This window comes from Rhincodon typus, chromosome 29 (genome assembly GCF_021869965.1).
Source record: "Rhincodon typus isolate 14 chromosome 29, sRhiTyp1.1, whole genome shotgun sequence".
NCBI lineage: Eukaryota > Metazoa > Chordata > Chondrichthyes > Orectolobiformes > Rhincodontidae > Rhincodon > Rhincodon typus.
In genome coordinates, this window is record NC_063360.1 from 2,819,879 (window position 1) to 2,844,595 (window position 24,717).

The 24,717-nt window shown below is 40.7% G+C and overlaps 1 protein-coding gene across 1 annotated transcript in view; it reads left to right on the forward strand.

Moving 5' to 3' along the window:
* The window catches only part of eps15l1a (epidermal growth factor receptor pathway substrate 15-like 1a), a 228,909-nt gene that overhangs the window by 7,477 nt on the left and 196,715 nt on the right, over positions 1-24,717 (forward strand). Inside the window, exons 3-10 of the mRNA XM_048613886.1 lie at positions 3,549-3,596; positions 3,683-3,778; positions 5,914-5,979; positions 8,265-8,390; positions 12,827-12,886; positions 18,673-18,903; positions 19,745-19,899; positions 21,668-21,824. Coding sequence (XP_048469843.1) covers positions 3,549-3,596; positions 3,683-3,778; positions 5,914-5,979; positions 8,265-8,390; positions 12,827-12,886; positions 18,673-18,903; positions 19,745-19,899; positions 21,668-21,824 — 939 coding nt within the window. The remainder of the gene's footprint in view (positions 1-3,548; positions 3,597-3,682; positions 3,779-5,913; positions 5,980-8,264; positions 8,391-12,826; positions 12,887-18,672; positions 18,904-19,744; positions 19,900-21,667; positions 21,825-24,717) is intronic.

Here is a 24,717-nt window from a genome sequence, read left to right on the forward strand (position 1 = left end):
TCTCCCTCTCTCTCTCTCTCCCCCTCTCTCTCTCTCTCCCCCTCTCTCTCTCTCACTCACTCGCTCACACTCACACACACACACACACACACACACACACACACACACACTCTCTCTCTGTCTCTCACACATGAGCTGTCTCTCTCATACACGCTCTGTCTCTCGCACGCGCTCTCTCTCACGCAGTCCAACTGTCACATACTCTGACACTCACTCACTCCCTTTCTCAGACTTGTGCACTCTCATACGCTTTCTCTCACTCCTCACACACACTGTTGCACAGTTGTGTGCACTTCCTCATGCTCGCTGTCCTATACCGAGGTGCATGAAGTATGTGTGACAGAATGAGACACTGTGTTAACATTCTGTCTCATTCTGTCACACATACTTCATGCACTGTCTCGCATACTCGTGCACTCGTGCACGCACACAGTCATGCACACATACTGTCCCTCACACTCTCATGCATGCTCTTACAGACTCATACCCGCTTACCCTCATACTCTTGCACTCCTCACACACACTCACACTCCTCATACACCGTCTGAATCAATCACACATGTATCTTACACAGGCACGCTGTTGCACGCCTCTCGTTCTCACTCTGTTGCACACTTTCGCACATACTCGCACATTTTCATTCCTCATGCCCACTCTTACATGCTGTCTTGCACACAGTCTTTCACATGCACTCGTGCACACACACTCGTACTCTCACAACTCCAAGTATGAGCCTGCTCAGAACTGTCTTGAACATATATACACATTTTCTTAAATGCTATTACTAACACTGCAAAATTCTCTAGATGCAGTCCCACTATCACTGAAGCAATGGTGATGTAGTTCCAAGTCAATAGTCTGTGGTTTGGAGAACATCTTGCAGGTGGTGGTGCTCCCCTTCATCTGCTGTCAGTGTTCTTTCAGGTTAGAGTTGTGGGTTTAGAAGGTGCTGTGGCAAGAATCACGGTGAGATGCTACAGTGCAGCTCCACAATACTGCCTGTATGCCTCAGTGGTGAAATGAGTGAATGTTGAAGCTCATGGATGGGGTGCCAAAGGAGCAGGCTGCTTTGTCTGGATGTTGTTGGAACTGTGTTCATCCAGGCAAATGGACAACATTCCATCAGACCCCTGACTAGCATCTTGTATATGGTGGACATACTTTGGGGAGCCTGGAGGTGAGTTACTCATTGTGGAATTCCCAGCCTGTTGCCTGCTGTTGTAGCCACTGTATTTATATGGTGGGTTCAATTCAGTTTCTGGTCAATCATAGCTCACAGGATGTACACAGTGGGGGCTTCACCGAAGGTAATGCCATTGAAAGTCAAAGGGAGATGGTTAGATTCTCTTTTTATAAAATGGACAGGTTTAGCAATTGTGTGGTGCAAATGTTCTATGTTACTTATTAACCCAACTTGGATATTGCAGAAAGTTGCATTTCTATAGATCAGCCTTAATCATCCAGTTTCATGATTCAACATTGATTCCTTTGGTAAATGATGCTTCACTTAAAGTTGTTTTATGTAAACTTATGCTTTATGGGAGTGTAGCAATAACTTTAAGTGAGGACTTCCTGTATCTTCAAAACAGCTATTTGATTGTATAGTCCAATGAATTATTTAAAAATCAAGACTTGCAAGATCTGTCAAACAGCACCCATGTTTTCTAATAGTTTTTCAGCTTTTCATCTGGAAACAACATGCATAATTGAAATCTTTTATTGAGGCACTGGTGGACCTTCTGGTTCTTTTACATGCTTGGAGATAGATCATCCACTGTCTTAAGTTTTTTCTGCAGTGCTACTTTTAATTTAAACATAGGTTTTGGGCTGGTGGCTCAGTGGTTAGCACTGTTGCCTCACAGCGCCAGGGGCCCGAGTTTCATTCCACCCTCGGGCGACTGTCTGTGTGGAGTTTGCACGTTCTCCCCATGTCTGCGTGGCTTTCCTCCAGGTGTCCCGGTTTCCTCCCACAGTCCAAAGATGTACAGGCTAGATGGATTGGCCGTGCTAAATTGCCCCATAGTGTTCAGGGATGTGTTGATTAGGTGGGTTATAGGAGGATGGGTCTGGGCGGGATGCCCTGAGGGTTGGTGTGGACTTGTTGGGCCGAAGGGCCTGTTTCCACACTGTAGGGATTCTAAGATTAACTTGTAACTGTAATTAACCCAACCTTATTTGTGCATCAGGGTAGTTTTTCATTACGGACACTTTTTAAATTATCCACACTTAATTCTGAAAACTAAAAGCTATTTAAACTGAATCATGAAACTAGATGATTAAGACATCCCCACAGATACCTGTAATTATTTCAGTTTGAATATCAGAAAGAGGCATCTTGGCTCACTCTTCCTCTTCCAGCAAAAATAAAAACACAAATTCAAATTTCCTAATGCGATTCCAGTGTGTAATCTTGTCTGTAACTCTCATGATCCTGGATTTTTTTTTGGCACCCAAAGATAATCTAGAATAGAAAAAAATGACTGTCACTCTCATACTAATTGATATTTGAGGGCGGCACGGTGGCTCAGTGGTTAGCACTGCTGCCTCACAGCGCCAGGGACCCGGATTCGAATCCAGCCTCGGGTGACTGTCTGTGTGGAGTTTGCACATACTCCCTGTGTCTGTGTGGGTTTCTTCAGGGTGCTCCGGTTTCCTCCCACAGTCCAAAGACGTGCAGGTTAGGTGGATTGGCCATGCTAAATTGCCCGTAGTGTTCAGGAAGGTGTAGATTAGGTGGGTTATAGGGGGATGGGTCTGGATGGGATGCTCTGAGGTTCGGTGTGGACTTGTTGGGCCGAAGGGCCTGTTTCCACACTGTAGGGATTCTATGATATCTGTACAGGCAGCTGTAGTTATCTATAGACTTATACAACTTTATTCTAATTAACTACCACTCTCCCTTTCTCCTAATGGTGTTAACTCATTCCTATTTATGGTTCAATCGATATCATCTATCCTTTAGTATCACCTGTAAGACTTGACTAAACATGTTGATAAGCTATTGAACTATTGCTACTGCCATGACAGAATTCCTGCTGTGTAACTCAGATGAAAAGACAAATTTTTACAGTCTGGTTGCAGTCCAGTCTGAGATTCTGAAATGCTACATACGTGGAAGTTCACCTCTGAAAGTTTTTGGGTTCTGGTGTTTGTAGAAATGATGCTGCATTGCTCCAGAACCATGCTTGATTTTGTTTGCACAAAATTAATCTGGGCGTATTCTAATTTATTATTTTGCTATGCTGATGTTGCCAAGATCCATATCACTCCCAAATAAATTGATCTTACTGTATAAACTGTATTACTCTACCTTAGTATAAATTTGTCAAGATTATTTCCACCTTTAATACTTTTATAGCCTTCAAGGCTGTTTAACTGTATGAATTATTGTCATGAACAGGATGAGTGCATTTAAGTCTGTTACTGGGATAAAAAAAATCGACGAAAACAGTGCCTGAGGATCCCTGTCTCTGTTCTTGAGCTTGTTAGGAGTGGGACAGTCTCCCTTTGAGCCCAGTACTCATGTAACCATTACTTTGTCTCTGCAGATTTGGGACTTGGCAGACCCTGAAGGCAAAGGCTACCTGGATAAACAGGTATGTGAATCATGCTTTGTCATTGATTCTGCTATGATGATTATTCACTAATTCCTCTCGTATTTAACCCTTTGTTTACATTTTAGGGCTTTTATGTGGCTTTACGCCTGGTAGCGTGTGCACAGAATGGCCATGATGTTAGCCTGAGCAGTCTAAATGTGACATTGCCACCACCCAAATTTGTAAGTGTCTAAACCTGTAAACAAATTGTAAATCAATATATTCTGACTGCTATGTCATTAAAGGTGTGCAGTAGAATTCTCAATTGTTAATTTACACTTACTAACTTCACTTAACACAGCAGTATTTTCAACTGACCTCCCTTCGTAAATTTGCATGATTTCTTTTGTATTGTTTCTCATCAGGAAATGTAATGGGCATGCTATTTGCAAAACACATTCTTCCATTTTATTAATCTAGCCAAGTGAAACTGCCTGTTGTGAAGACCTGTGCTCAAGATTGAGTATCTGTTGATGTTGCTGTCATGATCAAAATCTTATTCAAACCTAGTATTGGTACTAATTAGCTGTTCAGTACATGTTCCATGAGGTTCAGCAATGGTACAGGGTACAGTGGTAAAAGGCTGTGACTGTCACAGTTGGATGACAGTTACTTGCATCAAAAGATCAATGTACAAGAGCTGTCTTCCAGTTTAGGATTGATATGATGTGTATTGATATGATATGTTGTATAGTGGGATCAGTGTGGTGCTTTAAGGCTTGGCTCAGGGATAACACTTTGCCTGTGAATGAGAAAGTCAGCATTCAAACCCAACCATGATTGCCATCATGACACTCCGGTGCATTACTGAGGAAATGCTGCATTGTTAGATGTACCATCCTGTAGTCACGACATTAAACTGAAGCACCTTTCCCTTTTCACGTACTCAAAGGGTAATGGTATATTCTATCTGTAGAAGAGAACAGGAATTCTCTGTTGTCTTGGATATTTTTGCCTTTATCACAAATGCACATTTTCTGGTCATTTTCCCATTTACTTGTGGCACATAAATTAGTTGCCTTATTTCCTACATTATATCTGTGACTATACTCAAAAGTAGCACATTGACAATGAAGTGCTTTGGTTTGTCCTTTTATTTTGCGAAGCGCCAAATAAATGCAAGTTTATTTGTTCTTTCCCTTGTTTTCGTCCTTTTCTGTGCTGTGTGGTTCAAGAGGACTAGTTGTGTCCTTGTTCGTTGGGTGGGAAGCTGTGTGAATCAATTATAAAATGAAATGAAACAACACCGAAGAAGGTCAAGTGACCCATCATGCCTGTACTGTTATTTAAGAAAGCCGTCACATTAGTCCTACACCTCTGCTCTTTCCCCATAGTTATGAACATATTCACCTTTCAAATATTTATCTAATTCCCTTTTGAAATTTATTGCATCTACTTCCAATCCGCTCAAGCCATGCATAGCAAATTGCAACAATTTACTGTGTAAAAAATGTTTTCCTCATGTTGTCTCTACTTCTTAGGTCAATTGCATTAAACTTTATTGTCTGGTTACTGATGCTTCTGCGATTGGAAACAATTTCTCCTTGTAATCTCTATCAGTGTGCACATTAATTTGAACACTGCTATCAAATTTCTTTTTAATCTCCCATGATAGGGCAATAACCCTAATTTCTCCACATAATTGAAATTCCTCATCTCTAGTATGCTTCTAGTGGCCTCACTAAGTTCTTAGTAATTGTAGGCTCAAGAATTAAACAAAATACTTAGCTGAGGTTAGTGTTTTGTAAATGTTTGTTTGCATGTACTTAATGTGGGAGTTTCATTTGCCGTGTGTATTATTCGTTGTTGTTCTGGAAGTTCTTTCCTGGTGTTTGCTAGTGTTGTATTCTGGGAGATTCAGGCCTGGAGGATACTTATCCTGTGGGGTATTTGTGCTGGTGTTGTGTAGTTAAGGAGGATCAGTTGTGGTGTGTAGTAGTGCTGTGTGGCTAAGGTGATTCACTTGTAGTTCATAGTAGTGCTGCTTGCTGTGACAGGAAAAGTTGAGGTATTTATTCAACCTGTGTAGTCCAGGAGTGTAGTCATATTGTATTACATATTACCATTTACTGTGAATTGTTGTCAACCCTAAGTCCGAAGTAATTTAGTAGTATCCCAGGAAACTTGTCCAAGATATATAAATTTTGTTTCCTCACTAAAACTAGTTGTGTCAAATACTGTACAATTTGCAGTTCCAATTTCATGGCTAGTTTCCCTGACCAGTTAAATAATTGCAGATATGGCTTGTTCCAAGACTTCACTATGTAGAACTTCTATGTACTTTGTTACTAATGGGTTGCCTTTTATCTTTTGGCAGCACGACAGCGGTAGTCCCTCTCTGGTAGCACCTCCTCCCTCCTCAGACACGCAGTGGGCTGTAAGGGTGAGTTGGACAACCAACTTCTTACAATCAAATTGAGTTAGGCTTTGTCTCGGGTAATTGTTTGAATTCAGCTTAGTTTGGATGAAATGAGAGTCCCTGCTGTAAATTCCATATGAACATTTATTTTTGTGTGGTCTCAACTTCATTCAAGTGAGAATAGGCTAACCTGATTTGTCACTAAATTAGCATTAAAGCTACAGAGGATTACTGGAGCCATGTTGGAATAATGCAGTCTGTGATGCTCTTCTAAAGATGGAGCGGTTGAAGGAAGTTTTATTCTAAATTTTACATCGACTTTACCTGGGGTGGGATCCTAATGGAGCATACCTGACAGAGAACAACGCTGACTGAAGATCAGCATAAATTTGAGAGCTAGAAGTGAGTTGTATAACGTATGGTACTGTACTTAGTGCACCAATACATGTAACCGGTAGCACCTTGGTTTGCATCAGAGATCTTCATTTCCACAAATCTACAAATGCTACCAGACCTATTGAGTATTTCTTGCATTTTCTGTTTAAGTTTTAATTATAATTTCTACTTCGGTCAAAAGACCGAGAATGATCGTGTGAATTTTCCAAATTCAAACCAAAAAGCCTTAAAGTGTTCTGAGCAAAATCTTCTAAATTCTGAATGAGTTGAACAGGATAGATGTGATCAGAATGTTTCTATGAACCCAGAACTAAGGACCATAAATATAAGATTGCAATCAAAAAAAGTCCAGTTGGGAATGCATGGTTAGAATGTTGAGCTTGCTGCATGTTTGAGGGAAATAGATGCTTTCAAAGGCAAACTAGATCAGTAGACAAAAAAGAAAGGAATAGGAATACATACTAAAGGCCACGCTAAGGTATATAGAGTGAGAGAGAACATGCTTGGAACAAAAACACCACCAGTGATTAGCTGGGCCTATTCGCCTGTTTCTGTTTTGTATATGCAATGCCATTCCATTCTAGATTTGTGAAAATTAATGAATTACGGTTAATGGATAGGATATCCTCCAGGAAGGCTAGCTTATTTTAAGACGATGAAGTTCCAGAATGGAATCTTCCAAGAACTGCAGTCAAATTTGGATTGCTTTTTTTTAACCAAGTGTTGTCCTCATATTTATCTGTCCAGCTTCTGATGTTGGCTGTTTGGAGAAATTTGCAGATACCTTTAGTCGATCTGAATCCTTGTAGAATTGGGGGACCAAGCCATGTCCCTTTTTCACACAGCAGTAACTTTTTTTTAAAATCATTCATGGGAGGCAGACTTTTACAGTCTGGTTAACATTTATTGCCCATCCTATTTGCTGTAGATGGCATTGTGGGTGTATTAGGGAGGGAGTTTAAAATTTTGACTCAGTGCCACTGAAGAAACAGTGATTTGGTTCCCAGTCAAGATGGTGAGTGGCTGGAGTAGAATTTGCAGGTGAACTACGCTACTCTTGTCCTTCTAGATGCCAGTGGTCATGGTTTTAGGAGGTGCTATTTAAGGGTCCATGGTGTATTTTTGCAGTGAATCTTATAATTGGTACACAATGCTGCTACTGTGCATCGCTGGTGGACAAAGTGAATGCTTTTGGATGTGGTGCAAATCAAGGCTGCTTTGTCCCGGATGGTGTCAGGTTTTTTGAGCTGTTGGATCTGCAGTCAGGCAGACAAATGGGGAGTATTCCATCAAATTCCTGAGTTGTGCCTTATACTGCTGAGTGACACCCAGTTCAGGTTCCGCCAGGGCCACTCAGCCCCTGACCTCATTACAGCCTTGGTCCAAACATGGACAAAAGAGCTGAATTCTAGAGGTGGGATGGAAGTGACAGTCTTTGACAAACAAGGCCACATTCGACCGAGTGTAGCATCAAGGAGCCCTAGCAAAACTAGAATCAATGGGTATCGGGGGGTAAACTCTTCAGTGGTTAGAGTCATACCTAACACATAGAAAGTTGGAGGTTGTTGGAGGTCAGTCATCTCAGCTCCAGGACATCTCTGCAGGAGTTCCTCAGGGTAGTGTACTAGGCCCAAATATCTTCAGCTGCTTCATCAAAGACCTTCCCTCCATCATAAGGTCAGAAGTGGGGTCGTTCACCAATGATTGCACAATGTTCAGAGGTTCAAAAATGCCTAACATAATAAAATAAATGACTGACCAGGCAAAAAACTATTATGGTAATTGTGGAGCAGACCAGAAATTTCAAGTCTAGTGAGAGCATGTTTGCACAAGTAGTCTTCAAGACCAGCTTCGTTGCATTTTCAGCATGTTGGTAATAGAAAATGTTAACCCATCTTGTATCCTTCCTAAAGCCTGAAGAGAAAGCCAAATTTGATGGAATTTTTGAAAGCTTGACTCCACTAAATGGCCTCCTCTCCGGTGATAAGGTCAAACCCGTGTTGATAAATTCAAACCTACCTCTGGATGTCTTGGGAAGGGTAAGCATGTTATGTCTAAGCACATAGTTGTTTTTAATCCAAATCTTAAGATTTCAATTATTAAATCAAAAATATGTGCATGTGATGCAATTTTTTGTTTGAAGATGGAGGCCAATGATTTCAACCAGAGCAAGTTGATGAAAACAGTACATTATTGCTCTGCATGCAGCAACAGAATAGGGTATAAATCAGAGATAGTAGGAACTGCAGATGCTGGAGAATTTGAGATAACAAGGTGTAGAGCTGGATGAACACAGCAGGCCAAGCAGCATCAGAGGAGCAGGAAGGCTGACGTTTTGGGCCTAGACCCTTCTTCAGAAATGTGTTCATCCAGCTCTACACCTTGTTATCTCAAGGTATAAATCAAATAGCTGTCATCCAATTCTATGTTCAGCATTTTATCCACTACCAATGAAAATAGTTCTGCATTTCTTTATTCAGTGCTCTCTTCAGACTAGTTTTTGACATCTTTCTGAATGAAATGTTACAGGTACTTGTGCAATAATGTTGAATTTCAGTTACTAAAATAATTTTGATTCATCAGAAAATGATAAACGTTGGAGAAATAGAAATTCCAATCTGTTACGTCTCCTCAGAGTAGAAGGTTGTCCATCTAATCCTTAACAGATTGTAGAATTTAGTACTTTTTTTCATCATAACTGAATTTTGTTCAATAAAACAATTTGTTTGATTTTTAAATGTTCAACATGCTTGAAATAAGTTTGAGTCTGAAACTTCAATTTGTTTCCAAGTTGTGGATCTAATTTTGTAGACATTGAATTTTTTTTTTCCTCTCTGTTCCAGTTTCTCTACCTTTATAATCCCTAATTTTCTAAGATTTCATCAGACTGCTTTCCCACTCCCCATATATTGTGATTTCGTAAATCTTCAACTTGCAGCCATTTTAAAAAAAAACACAATTGCATTGAGAGTCTTCAGTGTTACTGCTGCTTGAATATAATACACAATCACTTCCTCTTGTTCTCAATCTGTGCAGGTTCACTAATGTCCTTAGGGAAGGAAATCTGCCATGCTCACCTGGTCTAGACTACACGTGACTCCAGTTGATTGATTCTCAGCTGCCCTCTGAAATGGCCTAGCAAGCCACTCAGTTGTATCAATTGTTACTAAGCCTCAACAAAGAAATGAAACCAGATAGACCGCTTGCTATTGACTTAGGTACCGGAAAAGACAGCAGCAGAAGCAGCCCAGTCGACCCTGCAAAATCCTCCTTACTAACATCTGAGGGCTAGTGGCAAAACTGGGAAAGCTGTCTCACAATCTAGTCAAGCAACAGCTGATATAGTCATACTCACTGAATCGTACCTGATAGACAATGCCCCAAACACTACGATCGTCATCTTGGATATGTCCTGTCCCACCAGCGTTCAGACCCAGCAGAGGTGGTATACATTTATCAGGTAAGGGAGGATGGTATGTGGTAAGCAGCAGGAGATTTACATCTGGGAGGGAGTTGCCCTGGCAGTAGTCAGCGTTGACTCTGGACCGCATGAAGTGTCATGGCTTCAGGTTAAACATAGCAGAGGAAACCTCCTTACCACATACCGTCCTCCTTTACCTGATAAATTGGCACTCCTGCATGTTGAACAACTCTTGGAGGATGCACGGAGATTGGCAAGGGTACAACTGTGTTCTGGGTGGAGGATTTCAATGTTCCACCTTCACATTGAGAGCACGCTCCATCATGTTGCGTGGCAGTTTCACACTGCTGATTGGGACAGACTTTAAACATCCGTGAGGTGCTGTGCGTCACCACTAGCAGCATAATTGTGCTCCAGCACAATCTGCAATCTCATAGCCTGGCATGATCCCCACTCAACCATTACTATTATGCCAGCGGGTCAACCCTGATTCAGTGGACAGTGCAGAAGGGCATGCCAGGAGGAGCACCAGGCATACCTAAAAATGAGGTGTCAACTTGGTGAAGCTACCAAACAGAACTACCTGCACACCAAACAGTATAAGCAGCAAGTGATAGACGGAGCTAAGCAATCCCACAGCCAACGGATCAGATCTAAGCTATGCATTCCTGCCACATTCAGTTGTGAATGATAGTGGACATTTAAACAACTTTTTGGAGAAGGAGGCTGCACAAATATCCCTGTGCTGTTCAGAGGGTCGCAGACTCGATGGACTGAATGGCCTCTATCTGCACTGTAGGGATTCTATGATTCTATGAATAAGAAAAAATCTAGTAACTGGCCCTTTACATTCACTGGTACTACCATCACTGAATTCCCGCTATCAGTATCCTGGGGGGTTGCCATTGACCAGAAACTCAACTCGACTCATTGCATAAGCACAGTGACTACAAGAGCAGGTCAGAGGCCGGGAATACTGTAGTGATTAGCTCACACCTGATTCCCCAAAGCCTGTCCGTCATCCACAAGGACAAGTCAGGATTGTGATGGATTACTCCCCGCTTGCCTGGATGTGTGCAGCACCAATAACAAAGAAGAAGCTTGACACCGTCCAGGACAAAGCATTGGTGAGCTCAACAAAATGCTGACCAACACAAGTTTCCCTTCAAGAAATCACTATCTTGACTTGGAAACACATCACTGTTGCTGGGTCAAAATCCTGGAATTCCTTTACTTAAGGGCACTGTGGGTCTACTTACACCACATGGACTGCAGTGCTCCAAGAAAGCAGCTCACTTCCAGTTTCTCGAGGGCAGCCAGGGATGAGCAGTAAATGTTGGACAGCAAGCAACTCTCACGTTCCATGAGTGCATTAAAAAAAACTGTAATAATGTTTTAATCCTCTCCTCATGCCATAGCCTGTCACTATTGCACATGTACCCAACAGATATATATTCACTCAACCTTGTGTATCTAATAAACAACAGAAACAAACGCTTGGTCATTAATCTTTAATTTTCGCTGGAAACATTCAATACTGTGTACCCGTAAAATTGATTTATAACTTCCTCAAATTTATGTGACATGCAAAACAGCTTCCACCTCCATCCATGTCAATTTTTGAGCCTTATCATTTATCCGATTACTTTCTGGAACAAGAGAAACATTAAGTTACAAACTACTATCATTGTCAGGATTCTCGATCAAAGTTTTAACTGCTGTGATTGAGGAAACCATAAATGTTTTATTGCACCTAAGCAAGTTAAAGAGATTTATGCATACATATTTGACTGCATGACAGTGAAACATTGGTCAAACAGTCAGAACTTGGAAGCTGGTTGATGGAAAGAAAATAAGAGGGTCTGAAATCCCAGTGTGAAGGTAAAACGTTTGACATTCTCAACTTTAATAGGGTGGATAGTCCTTTAATCCTAACAAAATCTTCTGCAGGTGAATGGAAAATGGGAATACTCTTTGCAGGCAATACTTGCAATATATGTTGTACCTCTACAGTGTGAGTTAATAGTGTCCACGCTCAGCCCACAAATATATCTCAATCTGTCCACAACACATTCTGATGTTAAATTGCAGTTCTATAAATCATCCTAAGAAGAGCAGCAGATTGAAAAGGTAACGCTACAAATATGTCTAAACTAATAACTATTGGTAGGTGATAAATTTAAAGTTCATGTGTACTGTCTCAGTTCTGATTAGTGTGATTTTTGAATTAACTGTTGTGGTTTGCTGAAATACCCAATTGTGTAAGTGGATAAATGCAAAAGCATCACCTTCAATTTGGAACCAACCATTATGAGAAACCAAATAATCTGTACCATAAAATGTTCTTGTGCTTTGAACAGCCATCCTGCTTCTTCACAAAGCCTTCTTTGAGTGACCATTATCATTCATATTAATATATAAACAAATCGAATAATACATGAGAAAAGCAATAAACTTACCCGTTCAGTTAGCTGTTTTACTTGAGAATAATCTGAAGCTAATTTGGGATCTGAGCCCTGTTATTCAGCTTCCATTGTGTACTGCAACTTGCCAAAATGAAGAGTCAGAGTGAAAAAAGGGGAACTTCCTGAAGGTATTTGTAACGTTGGCTAGTTATGTTAATGCTGTATAAGTTTAATATTTTTGTATTATGTTTTGTTTGCCTATTTAGTGTGCACAACCAAACAACAGACTTCCAAAATGGAAGCCGTGATGAAGGGTCCTGCCCGAAATGTCGACTTTCCTGCTCCTCTGATGCTGCCTGTCCTGCTGTGTTCCTCCTGCTCCATACTGTATTGACTCAGACTTCCAAAATGCATGGGTGTCATTGTTAAGCTACAGTTCTGTACAGTTTTGAACTGGTGCCTGTGACTGAATTTAATACTAGATAAGGAGTGGAGTTTAGAAATGCCCAAGCTTGATTGAGCACCTTTATCAAAGTTGAATGCAGTTGGTATTTTGGTTGTGTGAATCCGTTGTGACTCTGATGTATTTTACCTCTGCCCTCCTAGCTGAGGCAGTTAATTTCTTGTTTTCAATTTTTATTCCCATTAGGTTTGGGATCTGAGTGATGTTGATAAGGATGGCCACCTGGACAGAGATGAGTTTGCTGTGGTAAGTTTTGTACTACCTTTGGTTGCATGGTGAACGCAGAATATCTAGGATCAAACTGGGGCTTTAAAATATTGATCTGAAGTTAAGAACCTGATTTTTGGGAGTTGCTGCAAATAAACAATCTGATATTAAAATTTGCTTAAACAAACACACTCACTGCATTTTATGATGTGCTTTTCTCCATTTAGGTAGTCATGCACTTGTTCTCTTTTGCTTACGCTCTCTTTCTTGCTCAGTCTGTCTGTCTCTCTCTCTCCCCCTCTCTCCCTCCCTCCCTCCCTCTCTTTCTCTCACTCTCTCTCACTCTGCTGTGTACTCACTCGCTCCCGCCCAGCTTCACTCCCTCCTTCCTTCACTGCCTCTGTCTTCCCCTCCCTTCTGCATTTTTCACAATTTCTCAGAGAAGATAAGAATCACCAGTAAACTGTGTGATCATTCGTCGTTTGCTGCTTCACAACTTATAAAGCTACTAAACTGTGTGCTAACCTTTTGCAATCTGCAAGGGAGGGGAGTTGAAGAAAGTGATTGTGGTAGAGAGAAAAGTTCAGAAGTTACTTCTGAGCCATTAAATGACCTTTAGTGATAAAGAATGGGGTAGGATTATGCTTTAGGTGTTCCAGACGCACCTGGAGATAGATAACCGGTTTAAGCATCAGTGTTCAGACCCGAGTTCCTTGATCTTGAGACAGTGGAAATTTATCCATTATGGGATATGGGTTTACTCACAAGCCCAATTTAGTTGCCTAATGAAAATAAAATACTGTTGATGCTGGGAATTGAAAATAAAAACAGGAAATGCTGAAAATACTCAGCAGGTCAGGCAGTATCAGTGGGAGAGAAATACTGTTACAATGGTCTTTCACCAGAACCAATGAAAGCTAGAAATGGTATAATTTTTAATCAAGTCAAAGTGAGGGTAGGTTGAAAAAGGGCCACAAAGGAAGGCCTATGATAGTGTGAAAAACAGGAGAAATTAAATGATAAGAGTTTGTGTTACAAAGCCAAAGAGAATGGCGATGTTATGAGAAAAGAAACAAAATATGTGCCTAGATAAGGTGTAAATGCCAGAATGATGAACAGATGCCATCCTAAAGCAGAAACAAGAGGAAAATACACTAAAACTAAATCAAAACCTGCAAAGGAAAGGAAAGAAAATGGAAGATTGCTTGTGGCCTGAAATTGTTGAACTTACTCCTGAGTCCAGAAACTATAAGGTGCCTAATGGAAAAATGAGATGTTGTTCCTTGATCTTGATTGGAACACTAAAGGAGGCCAAGGTCAGACAGTCTGCACGAGAGCAAGGTGCAGAATGAAAATGACAGGTGACTGGAAGCTTGGGGTCATGCTTGTGGACTGAAAAGTGGTGGACTAAGGAAGAAAAAAAGTTGAAATAGAAAATAATTAGTTCAGTGACCATAAGATGTTGGAGCAGAAGTAGATCATTCAGCCCATCGAGTCTCCATTTTCCTGCCTTGTCCCCATAACCCTTGATTCCCTTACTGATTAGAAATTTCCCTATCTGAGCCTTGAATGTATTTAATGACCTAGCCTCGAAAACCCTCTGTGGTAAGAATTCCACAGATCCACTACGCTTTGAGAGAAGAAATTTCAATCTGACTATCCTGAGCTACATGACTATTAAGACCACCTTGATTAAATTACTGTTTTTGTTACCTTCATTATCTCCTGATTTATTCTCTGTCCCACTGTATAGCCACTGTTAGGGAGCCTATAGACTACTGCTACCAGTATCTTCTTTCCCTTTTTATTTGTTACCTCCACCCACATGGATTCTACGTCTTCCGATCCAAGATTATTTCTTGCTATCCTAGTTAGTCCATCCCATACCAACAATGCTACCCCACCACTCTTTTCTTCTTGTTTGTTTTTGTGATAAGTCACACTCCCCTGAATATTTAATTCCTAGCTTTGCTCTCTTTTTAGCCAGGTCTCTGTAATCGTTACACCGGTTAACCCTGTTAACTTGTATTTGTGCTCCTAATTCGTTTATTTTGTTCCGAATGCTATGTACATTCAAGTAAGGAGCCATTAGTTTGCCTTTTTATCATTATTTCCTCTTTTGATCCTATTTACTGCTGATCTTCTATATTTGTACACTCTGACCTTTCCTTTCTCACTCTGGTTGTTATTCAAATAACTGCCCTGTAACATCACTGTATCCTCTTGCTTTGTAAGCCTACATATTCCCTCTCCCAACTCAAACTAATTAGCTTGAACCCCTCTCTACAGCCATAGTTATTCAATTTGCCAGGATACTGCCCCAGTTTTGTTAAGAGACGCCCATGCCACCAGAAAACTCTTCTACCTCAGTACTGGTGTCAGTGATCACAAACTGAAACCCATTGTCCCAGTTCAATCTTTGAATCATGCATTTAACTTTTTTACTTTATTTACCCTTCATCAGTTTGTCCTGGCTCAGAGATTACTACCTTGGAAGTTCTGTTTTTTAAATTAGTGCTTAACTGTTTGAAATCTTTCAACAAAATCTCCTTTCTAGTTCTACCAATATTGTTGGTACTAACATGGATGATGACAACTGGCTGTCTCCAAGTCCTTCTCCAGCCCCTAGGAGATATCTTTAATCCAACAGATCTCCTTAAGGCAGCACAACCTTCGGAATTCCTGCTCAAAGCTGCAGAGAATAGTATCTATTCCTCTAATTTGAACCGTCCCCAGTCACAACTACATTCTTATTTCCTTTCCCCACTTGAATGGCTCCTTGTACCAAGGTGCTGTGGTCAATTTGGTCATCCTCCTGCAGACCCTACGCTCATCCTACCAGCCTGCAAGAATAGTATAATTGTTGGACAGTTGCAGGCGCCAGTGCTCCTTAATTTCAAACCTGCCCCACCTGCAGTCACTTTGCCTGTTCCTGATCACAGACCAATTTTGAATTACCTCGTCTGAGGAGTGTGACTGCCCACTGGAACAAAGTGTCCTGGTTACCTTCCCCTTCCTGGATGTGGCACAATGTCTGCAACTCAGACTGTAGCTCCTGGACTTTGAAGTACCTTGAGCTGTAAATACTTATTGCAGATGTGTTTGCATTGGATCTGGATCACATTGGTATCAGCAGCTTCCACATGTTGCAGGAGCAACACATCACCCATTCTACAATCACTGTTGTCTTTCATTTAACTTATAAATTAATTAGTTGACATTCCCTGTTGGTCACTTCACTATAATTATGTTTCATTTTTAACAATAAAAAAGTCACTTGCATCACAAGAGAGAAGGGAAACATTGAAGATCTAAACACAAACTGAAGTCCTTAATTTTACTTTAAAAACAAGAAATATTCACCAATCCTACTCAGCAGTCACCTTCTTTCCCTGCACTTGTGTCACACTCTGGTTTATGATGTCACTGTGCTGTTGGTTGGCCTTTCAATCCATGTCTTTTATCCTCTCCCCATTTACCTCTCACTCTATAGAGCTTACTAATTGAAGTAAATCTTAATTAAAATACCTGCGTTCACCTTTGTACCAATTTCCATTTTGAACCAAATTTCCAGCAGTATAGTCAGTAATTCACTCGGCATTCATCTCACTAAGTTAAATTATTCAAAACAGTCTCTAATCTGTAATAGTTATCTGTAATGATCACAGAAATCAGCGATGACGGTTTTTGTTAATCAGATATTATTTGCTTGAAGATGAGGCATGTTACATTTGGGAAATTGAACTCCTGCCCATCTTTGGTTTCCAGAATCCAGTATTGAGCAGGGCCTAAATAAAGATTCTGTCTTGCCACATCAGCTCATATTCTTTGGCAATAAAATAGTCTACTGCCAGATCACATGTAAACAGTACACTCCAACTGAAATTGTTGCCGAAGAGAAGGAAACAAGAGTTTGCCTCTGTGTTCTGCAGTGCATTGATGTAATGACCTCTCCAGACCTCTCTCCCCTTTTCCTTTCCTCTGATCTCATCCCTGCTTCTAACCATGACCCTTCCTGGGTGTTCCTCATCATAATACAGGCCAGACAGAGTCCCCACTAAAATAAAGTGGAGAAATTCTCTTGGCAGAAATACATGAACTTATCTTTCTCATCTGGAAGAAGGACAGCAAGCCAGCAAATCTCAGAGATGCCAGAATTTTTGTTTTAATTAATGCATGGGATGAGAGCATTACCGGCTAAGCCAGCATTTATTACCCATCCCTAATTGCCCAGAGGGCAGTTTAGAGCCAACCACATTGCTGTGGGTCTGGAGTCACATGTAGACTTGACCAAGAAAGGAGATTAGTGAACCAAGTGGCTTTTTCACAATAATCAGTAGTGGATTCGTGGTCATCATTAGACTGTTAATTTCAGAGTTTTTATTGAATTCAAATTCCACCATCTGCTGTGGCTGGACCTCTGGATTAACAGTCCAGCAATAGTAACACTCGGCTATTGACGTCGCTAATTATGATAAATTTCAAAATGGAAATAAGGCCTATTGTGATAATTACAGATTGGCTTCCCACAGGGAAAGTCATTATAAAGATTCTCTTCAGTTGCTTCCCCTCAGTAGATAAATGCTTCTACCAGAATCTCCATGCGGATTCTATCCATCAAGAGGCACAGTGGACATGATCTTAACAGCAAGGTAAGTCGGAAAAAAAAATGCAGAGAGCGGTAGTGCATCTCTAGACATGACCTCTTTCAACCCCCCAAAGGCTTTCCACTGGGGAGGATTATGGAGCATTCTCCTCACATTTGGATGATCCCAGAAATCTGTCACTATCCTCTACATGCCATGACCCTCACCAACTTCTCCAACACAGATCCAATATATTTGCATATTAGGGTCAGGCGAGGTATTGGAATTGCAATTAGTGTTCTTCAACCCATATCCATGAAGCTTCCCACCGGAGTGGAGATTCTCTACAGGATGAGTAGGCAATTGTTCAACCTGTGCTAGCTCTGGTCTAGTAACAAGTCCACCTCTTCTATCTGTGACAGGGTGTGAAAATCAAATGTTGGACTGTTTCTTCTTGGGTAGTTCCCCAGGTTCAAAGATGACTTTCTGTCACCCTGTGTTGTGGGCATTGAAATGACTAAATAGTTTAATGCTGGTTTTGCATGCATCTACTCATGATGGATTTAACAGTTTATGATGGATTTAACAGCAGACCAAGCGCTGTAGGTGTCCTGTGGCTCCTGTTCATTGATTGTTACCAAGTTGACAGTGATTCACTGTTTCAGTCGATCATACTTTGTAGGAACCTGGAGTCGAGCAATATTAGGTTTTCTTCAACAGCCCTTCCATTGACACCGCTGTTTTTGGGTAGAAAAAGGCTGAATTGAGATTTCTTAATGTTTCAAAACAAGACACTTCTACACCTTAGTTCTTTGAGTTGGACGTTTTTTGCTTATTGTGTTTCACTCGGAGCAAAAATATCAAAGTCATAATGCTGAAGTTCTGGAGTGATAATTGCAGTGTGATGTTCATGTTTGTCACTGTTGGGGCTATCCATGATGGTCCTCGTGTTCCAGGTCCAAAACATCATTTGGGAAATCGATGATGCTTGAAAGTATGATTATTTACTATGGGATCACCTTTGCACGCTAACTGTTACATGGTCCTTCCAGAGCAAGATCTTTGCCCAATACCTGGCATATCTGAAATAATTGGAGAGAAAGTTCTTTTGCACAGGCAGAGATTAACAAACAGACATTATTTTTATGCACCTTCCATATCCTGGGAACTTGCAGAATTCTTTCTGCTGCTGAAATATTGACACAGACTGTGATTAACCCTTTACTGTTCTATTTGCAGGCAATGCATCTTGTTTACAGAGCCTTGGAAAAAGAGCCAGTTCCATCTGTTTTGCCATCTTCACTTCTGCCACCGTCCAAGAGAAAGAAACAAGGACCAACACTTGCTGGTGCTGTACCTGTGCTACCTGCCAGCCCTCCACCTAAAGATAGCCTGCGATCTACTCCTTCACATGGCAGTATTAACAGCCTAAATAGTGCAGGCAGCATCTCTCCAAAACACATTAAACAGGTGATGAGACAAGAATTTCACCTGCATACTCTTAAAATAGCTTGCATTGCAATGGCTCAGTCCTTAGCAAGAGAATATGTGTAGGCTAGATTACTGTAAACTATTTCTTCAATGTCTCGGTGATTTCCTCATGATTATTTCAACTTATCTCTGCATCTGAGGGAGTAACGTATACTTCAGTTATTCTCCCATTTATATAATTGTAAAAGCTTTTAAAATTTGTTTTTATACCCCTGGCTGGGTTACTTTTGCATTGTTTTTTTCCCCCACTTTATCAATTTTTGGTGGTCCTTTGCTGCAATCTACACCACTTTCAAACCTCAGACTTACTACAGTGCTTTGCAACATTGTGAGTCTGTACTTTTATTCTAGTGCTATCCTTAACCTTCTTTGTAAGCTGGGGATTGATCTTTTTCACTGAGCTTTTGGTTTGAGAAGCAACCCTAGGTAATGATCCTTAATTTCTGTGGAAGCAGTTACCAGGACCACACTGTGCACACAACATTGTTCTATAAGTCTACAATTAGTGCTTTACACAAGTGTTACAAAAAACTACTAGTACAGGTTTTAAACCCACATGGTCTTGAACTGGATTACTCCTATATGTGTACATTTGACTAGCTTTTATCCATTGTGCTCATGGCTGTTACCGCTTTCATTTAAACCACAGAAACTGATCAGATGTTGCAGTAAGTTATCCTCTTAGTTGTTTCACACTACATTTAGTTGAGGAATGGATCAGGTAACCGTTATTCTCTGTGCTCTGATGATTTGTGATCCTCCATGCTTTACCTCTTAACTTTCGATTGCAATGACCTGGAAAAAATCTTTTTTCTTGCAGCCAGTTAATTGGGTTGTGCCATCAAATGACAAAATGCGGTACGATGACATCTTCCTCAAAATAGATTTGGATATGGATGGGTATGTCAGTGGCTTGGAAGTCAAAGATATCTTCATGCAGTCGGCACTTCATCAGAACATCCTGGCTCATATCTGGTAAGAGCTCTAGAATTTACAGACTGAGTGCTCTAGCTTATTTCTAGTGTGAAAGTCACAATCAGTATTTGAGTCATCTTTGTTCATCTGTGATAAATAGCCATTATCAACTGAAACTGAAGATTCTCCTGCATTCCTTCAGCATTATCTTCTACTAAATGTCTTGTGTGGATAATTGCATTGGGTAAAGTTGAAAAAACATCCAACCTTACCTTCAGCAGATTTCAGTCATTTCCTTAACTGCCTCTGACCTACAGCTCCCATGACTTCTAAATATGCTGAACTGAATTCAGTGGGTCAGTATGCTAATGTCATGAGGCTGCCATTCTTTTGGGACAACAGCACAATGTCCTTCCACAAGCGCAGCAAACATCAGAGTGTTGAAATTTTCTGAGCTAGAAAGTGGTGAGTTGTGAATAACCGAACGTGTGAGTGACACTAACATATCACACTGCTCGGAACCAAAGCGGATCCTGACGAGCAATCAAAGTGCCTTCTGGTAACTGACTTCACAATCAGTGATAATATTTTACTAATGGATAGAATTGGAGTAGGTATTCAGCTCCTTGAATCTGTTCTGCCATTTAGTCAGATCATGGCTGATCTATATCTTAACTTTGTCTAACTGTCTTGTTTCCCTAACAATCAATACCCTTGTCTTCTCACAATGAGTGAGTTTTGATATTTTCAATGGAACCCTTAATTCAATTACTTTTTCGTGAGTCAAGCTAGATTTCCATTAACCTTTGTGTATTTACATTTACTATCATCCAGTTGCCTTACTGTAATTGTAATGTGATGCCCTCTCATTCTAGATTGTCCACACTAGAGGAAATCATTTCTATCCATCATATTTTGTTTATTAACCTATTTTTCTAACTAACCTATTCAGAGATGTAATTACCCAGGTCTCTCAGTCCAGAGGTAGGGACACTACTACTGTGCCACAAGAGGGCCCTAAGAACTTGAACCTGGATCCTCAGATTAAAAGTCCAATGTTCTACCAATTGAGCTGTCTGGGCTTGCCACTGTATCCACCTTATCCACTTAATCATCTTGAAAAGCTGAATTAGATCGCTCCATAAACTGAGTTTAATGGGGAAATAAAATTGCCATCATCTTGCCCATGAGCTAAAATGTTGATTTAATGAAGTTGCATGCATTGACTGTACTGATGCAGTGTCAGCATCTGCATGTCAAATGTTATCAAGGGAACAGTCTGCACTTAGTCAAAAGCAAATTAATAAGCTGAAAATGGTCTCCTAAGAAAGTTGATCTAATACTTTGTTTAAAAAAAAATCCACTGAATAGAAATGTACTGTAGTACTGCATTGTATTGGGTTTTATTGTGTACGAGTGGTTTTTCACACAGCCATAAGTTAGTTTGATCCTCAGTGCCCATTGAGTTTTTTTTTAATAGACTTCCCGTTCCGAGGCTTGCAGTGATCCTTCAGCTGACAGGTGGTTGTTGTCAGCAACTCAACAACAAGTCTCTAATTCTTTTACCTGCTTTTGTGAGGAGATACTAATTCATAGCCGTGCAGCTGAGCCAGGAGTCACTTTCAGATGATTTCTCTACCCTGCCTCCATTCCTTACTGCAGACTGTGACTGGGTCATTTATCTCTCCATCAATTTACACACTGCTGATGTGTTGACATGTATCTTCCTTTAATAGTTTGTTATGATATTAAGCATAGCAGTTGAGATGGTTTTGCTGCAGTTGCAGTACTGAGCCTTCATTTTACTTAGTAAACTATTTCCCAACAGGGCACTGGCCGACACAAAACAGATAGGGAAACTGAACAGGGAACAGTTTGCTTTAGCAATGTATCTGATTCAGCAGAAGGTCAGCAAAGGAATTGACCCTCCACAGATGCTTACTCCTGAAATGATACCACCATCAGAGCGGACTACGCCAGTATCAGTAAGTACCTGACACAACTCCAACTCTACTAGAATTATGAGTTTCACTTAGCTTTAGACCAGTCTGATCTGGTACATTTCACCACATGGGTTGGTCACCGTAGTATATGGCCAGCAGCTGTGGAACTCTGCTGACCAAAATATCAGGAGAGTGGGGCATAGGGTAAGAAAATTGGTGGAAAGAAAACTAGGCTTGTTTATCTATGTGGCATTTATTACACTGACTGCCCCATCTTCTGTGTAGATTGTAGAGTGAGACACTAACCCAGCATGAAGTATCAAAACCAGAGGCTGAAACACAATTGATTAATAGTATGCCACTAAATGTCACCACTAGGCTTTCAGTGACATGCTGTTTGCAGGCTCAATATTCACTTGAACTGTGGAAGACAATATTTGAAGTATACCTTTTGCCCTTTTAGTTTCAGGATGTAATGAAGCACCATTTTATCCTGACTTCCTTTCTTGTGTACACTATTCCTCTGTTGATAAAGTTAAGGATCTTGTTCTTTATTAATCCCTTTATTAAGAGCCTTCTTAGCTTCTCCTACCACTTTCAAAGACTTTATACATAGAGCCCCGGATTTCTTTGTTACTTATCCCTGTTAAAGTTATACCATGTATCCCAAACAACCTATTCCCATTTTTACTGACAAAAACTGTCACTTAACAGACCCTTCTTAACATTTCATCTGTTGTGTGCCTTCCGATTTCGCCGCTTTCTGAAGTTTGTTACTGTTTGCTGCATTTTGTGTGATATTACCAAGTGTTAAAAGCACCTGCAAGCTTAGTTATCTTTTTCTTTTTCTTAGTTAATCCATCGGGATTGAGGATGTTTTGCTTCTACTTGGTTTTGATGTGTTCTATGATGTGTTAAGTCTCATGCATGCTGTGCATATCTACCACATGCAGGGCAGGTGATGTTTGTGCTTACTTTGAGGTGAAGTTGAGTCATTACAGTGTTCTCCATGAAGTATCTTGATGTATCTGTTGCCTTCCCGATTGACTCTTCTCCATGTTGGTCAGCCACAAACCAAGGAGTTGGCAGAGTTGTTTGATCTCTTCAGGATGCTTTATGCAAATTCCTAAAATATTTCCCCTTTTCCACTGGGAATCTATTGCTGCAGTTGAGTTTTCAGTTGAGTAATTGCTTGCTGGATTCACTGTCAGGCATATAAATGACATATCGTGCCCAGTGGATCTGATTTAGAGTCATTATCGCCAAAATACCAGACAAGTTGGCTTACGAGAAGATGCTTTTATTGAACTACCATATGTCCACCAGATTTTAAGGATTTCACAAAAGCACCGCTGCACTTGCATTCTGCGCTTGGAGTTGCCGCTGTGGGTTATCCAAGTCTCCAAAGCATATGGGAACATTGGTACTTCTGCTCCATAAACAATGACCTTAGTGTCAGCGTAGAATTCCTAGTCTTCAAAAACGTTTTTCAACAGTTAGCTTCTAACATGCCAGCTCAGCCATGAAGAATTTTGTTGTCTGTGTCTGCCTTCTCTCTACACTTTTCAGGGTTTTGCTGTTGATCTTAATCAATGGATCATAGGATTTAGGCATGGGAGTTGGCCCTTTGGCCCTTTGGCCCTTTGACCGCCTTCCTGTATTCTGTAGAATTGTGGCTTTTCTGGGGGTTGTGGTTTCAACTCCATTTTTCTGGCTGCACTCCATAGCCCTTGACTATCTATCAAAAATCTAATTCAGCCTCAAATATATTTAAAGCCTGCACTTCCGGGGCAGAGAATTTCACGTTCTAACAATCCGTTGAGACAAAACAAAATCTCCTAATCTCTGCCTTAAAAGGGAGGCCATTTCTTAAACTGTGTCCCTACGTTTTAGTCTCCATCACAAGAAGCATCTTCTGCCTGTCTATCCTGTGCAGTCCTCTTGAGACCTTTAATACTTCAATGCGGTTGTCTCTTGTTCATCTAAACTCTAAAGGGAGTAGATCTAATCTATTAAACTTGTCTCCTTGAAAAAGAACTCTTTCATCCCAGGAATTGAACTTACTTGAACTACTTTTAAAGCAATTTTATCATTTTTCTAATCAGGAGACCGAAACCTCATTCTCCAAATGTAGCCCCATCAATGCTCTATACAGTTGCAGTGAAACTATATCTACATTTATATTACATTTCCCTTGAAATAATTTGCAGAATTTCGTTTGTCTTGTAGTCACTTGCTGTATCTGCCTACTAACACTTATTCATACATCAGGATTCCCAAATCCTTCTTGGACACTGTATTCTACAGTCTTTCACTGTTTTAATAGTATACTACTTTTCATTTCGTCTGGTCAAAGTGGATAAGCTCACATTTGCCCACATTACACCCCATCTGCCAACGTTTTTCCATTTACTTATGGACTTGTTTGTCTCCTGCTTGGGGATTAGGCGTGGTCAGTGTGAAATCCCTCCTTGGCCTCATCTGTTGCCTTAAGTGTTGGAACATGCGTGCTGAGCTCCTCGATTTGTTGAACTGTGCAGTCACGAAGTGTCTGCTTAGCACACAATGTGAGTTGCTGGGGTGCCAAAAAATTAATATTTTGATGCAAACCCACGCTGTGAAAGCAGTTCCTCTGGAAGACCCTTTCAGAACAAGGTGAACCTGTTGCCCTGCTACTTTAGTTGGCCCCCTCCTTGATGTCACGTCTCACTTAGAATGGCAATGTTGTATTCAAGGCACCAGAATTCCCAAGCTGTGATGGTGATGTTGAGGTTGTTCATGAGCGTCCTGACATTTCTAGTCCCAAACTTCATCGGAATCATTGGTTGATGCCTGCGCAATATTTTAAACTTAAAGCACAGGGCGCAGTCTGTTGGAAAGTTAGCCTTGGAAACTCTCAGCAAGTCAAGACCACTGTCCTGAGATAGTAGAAACT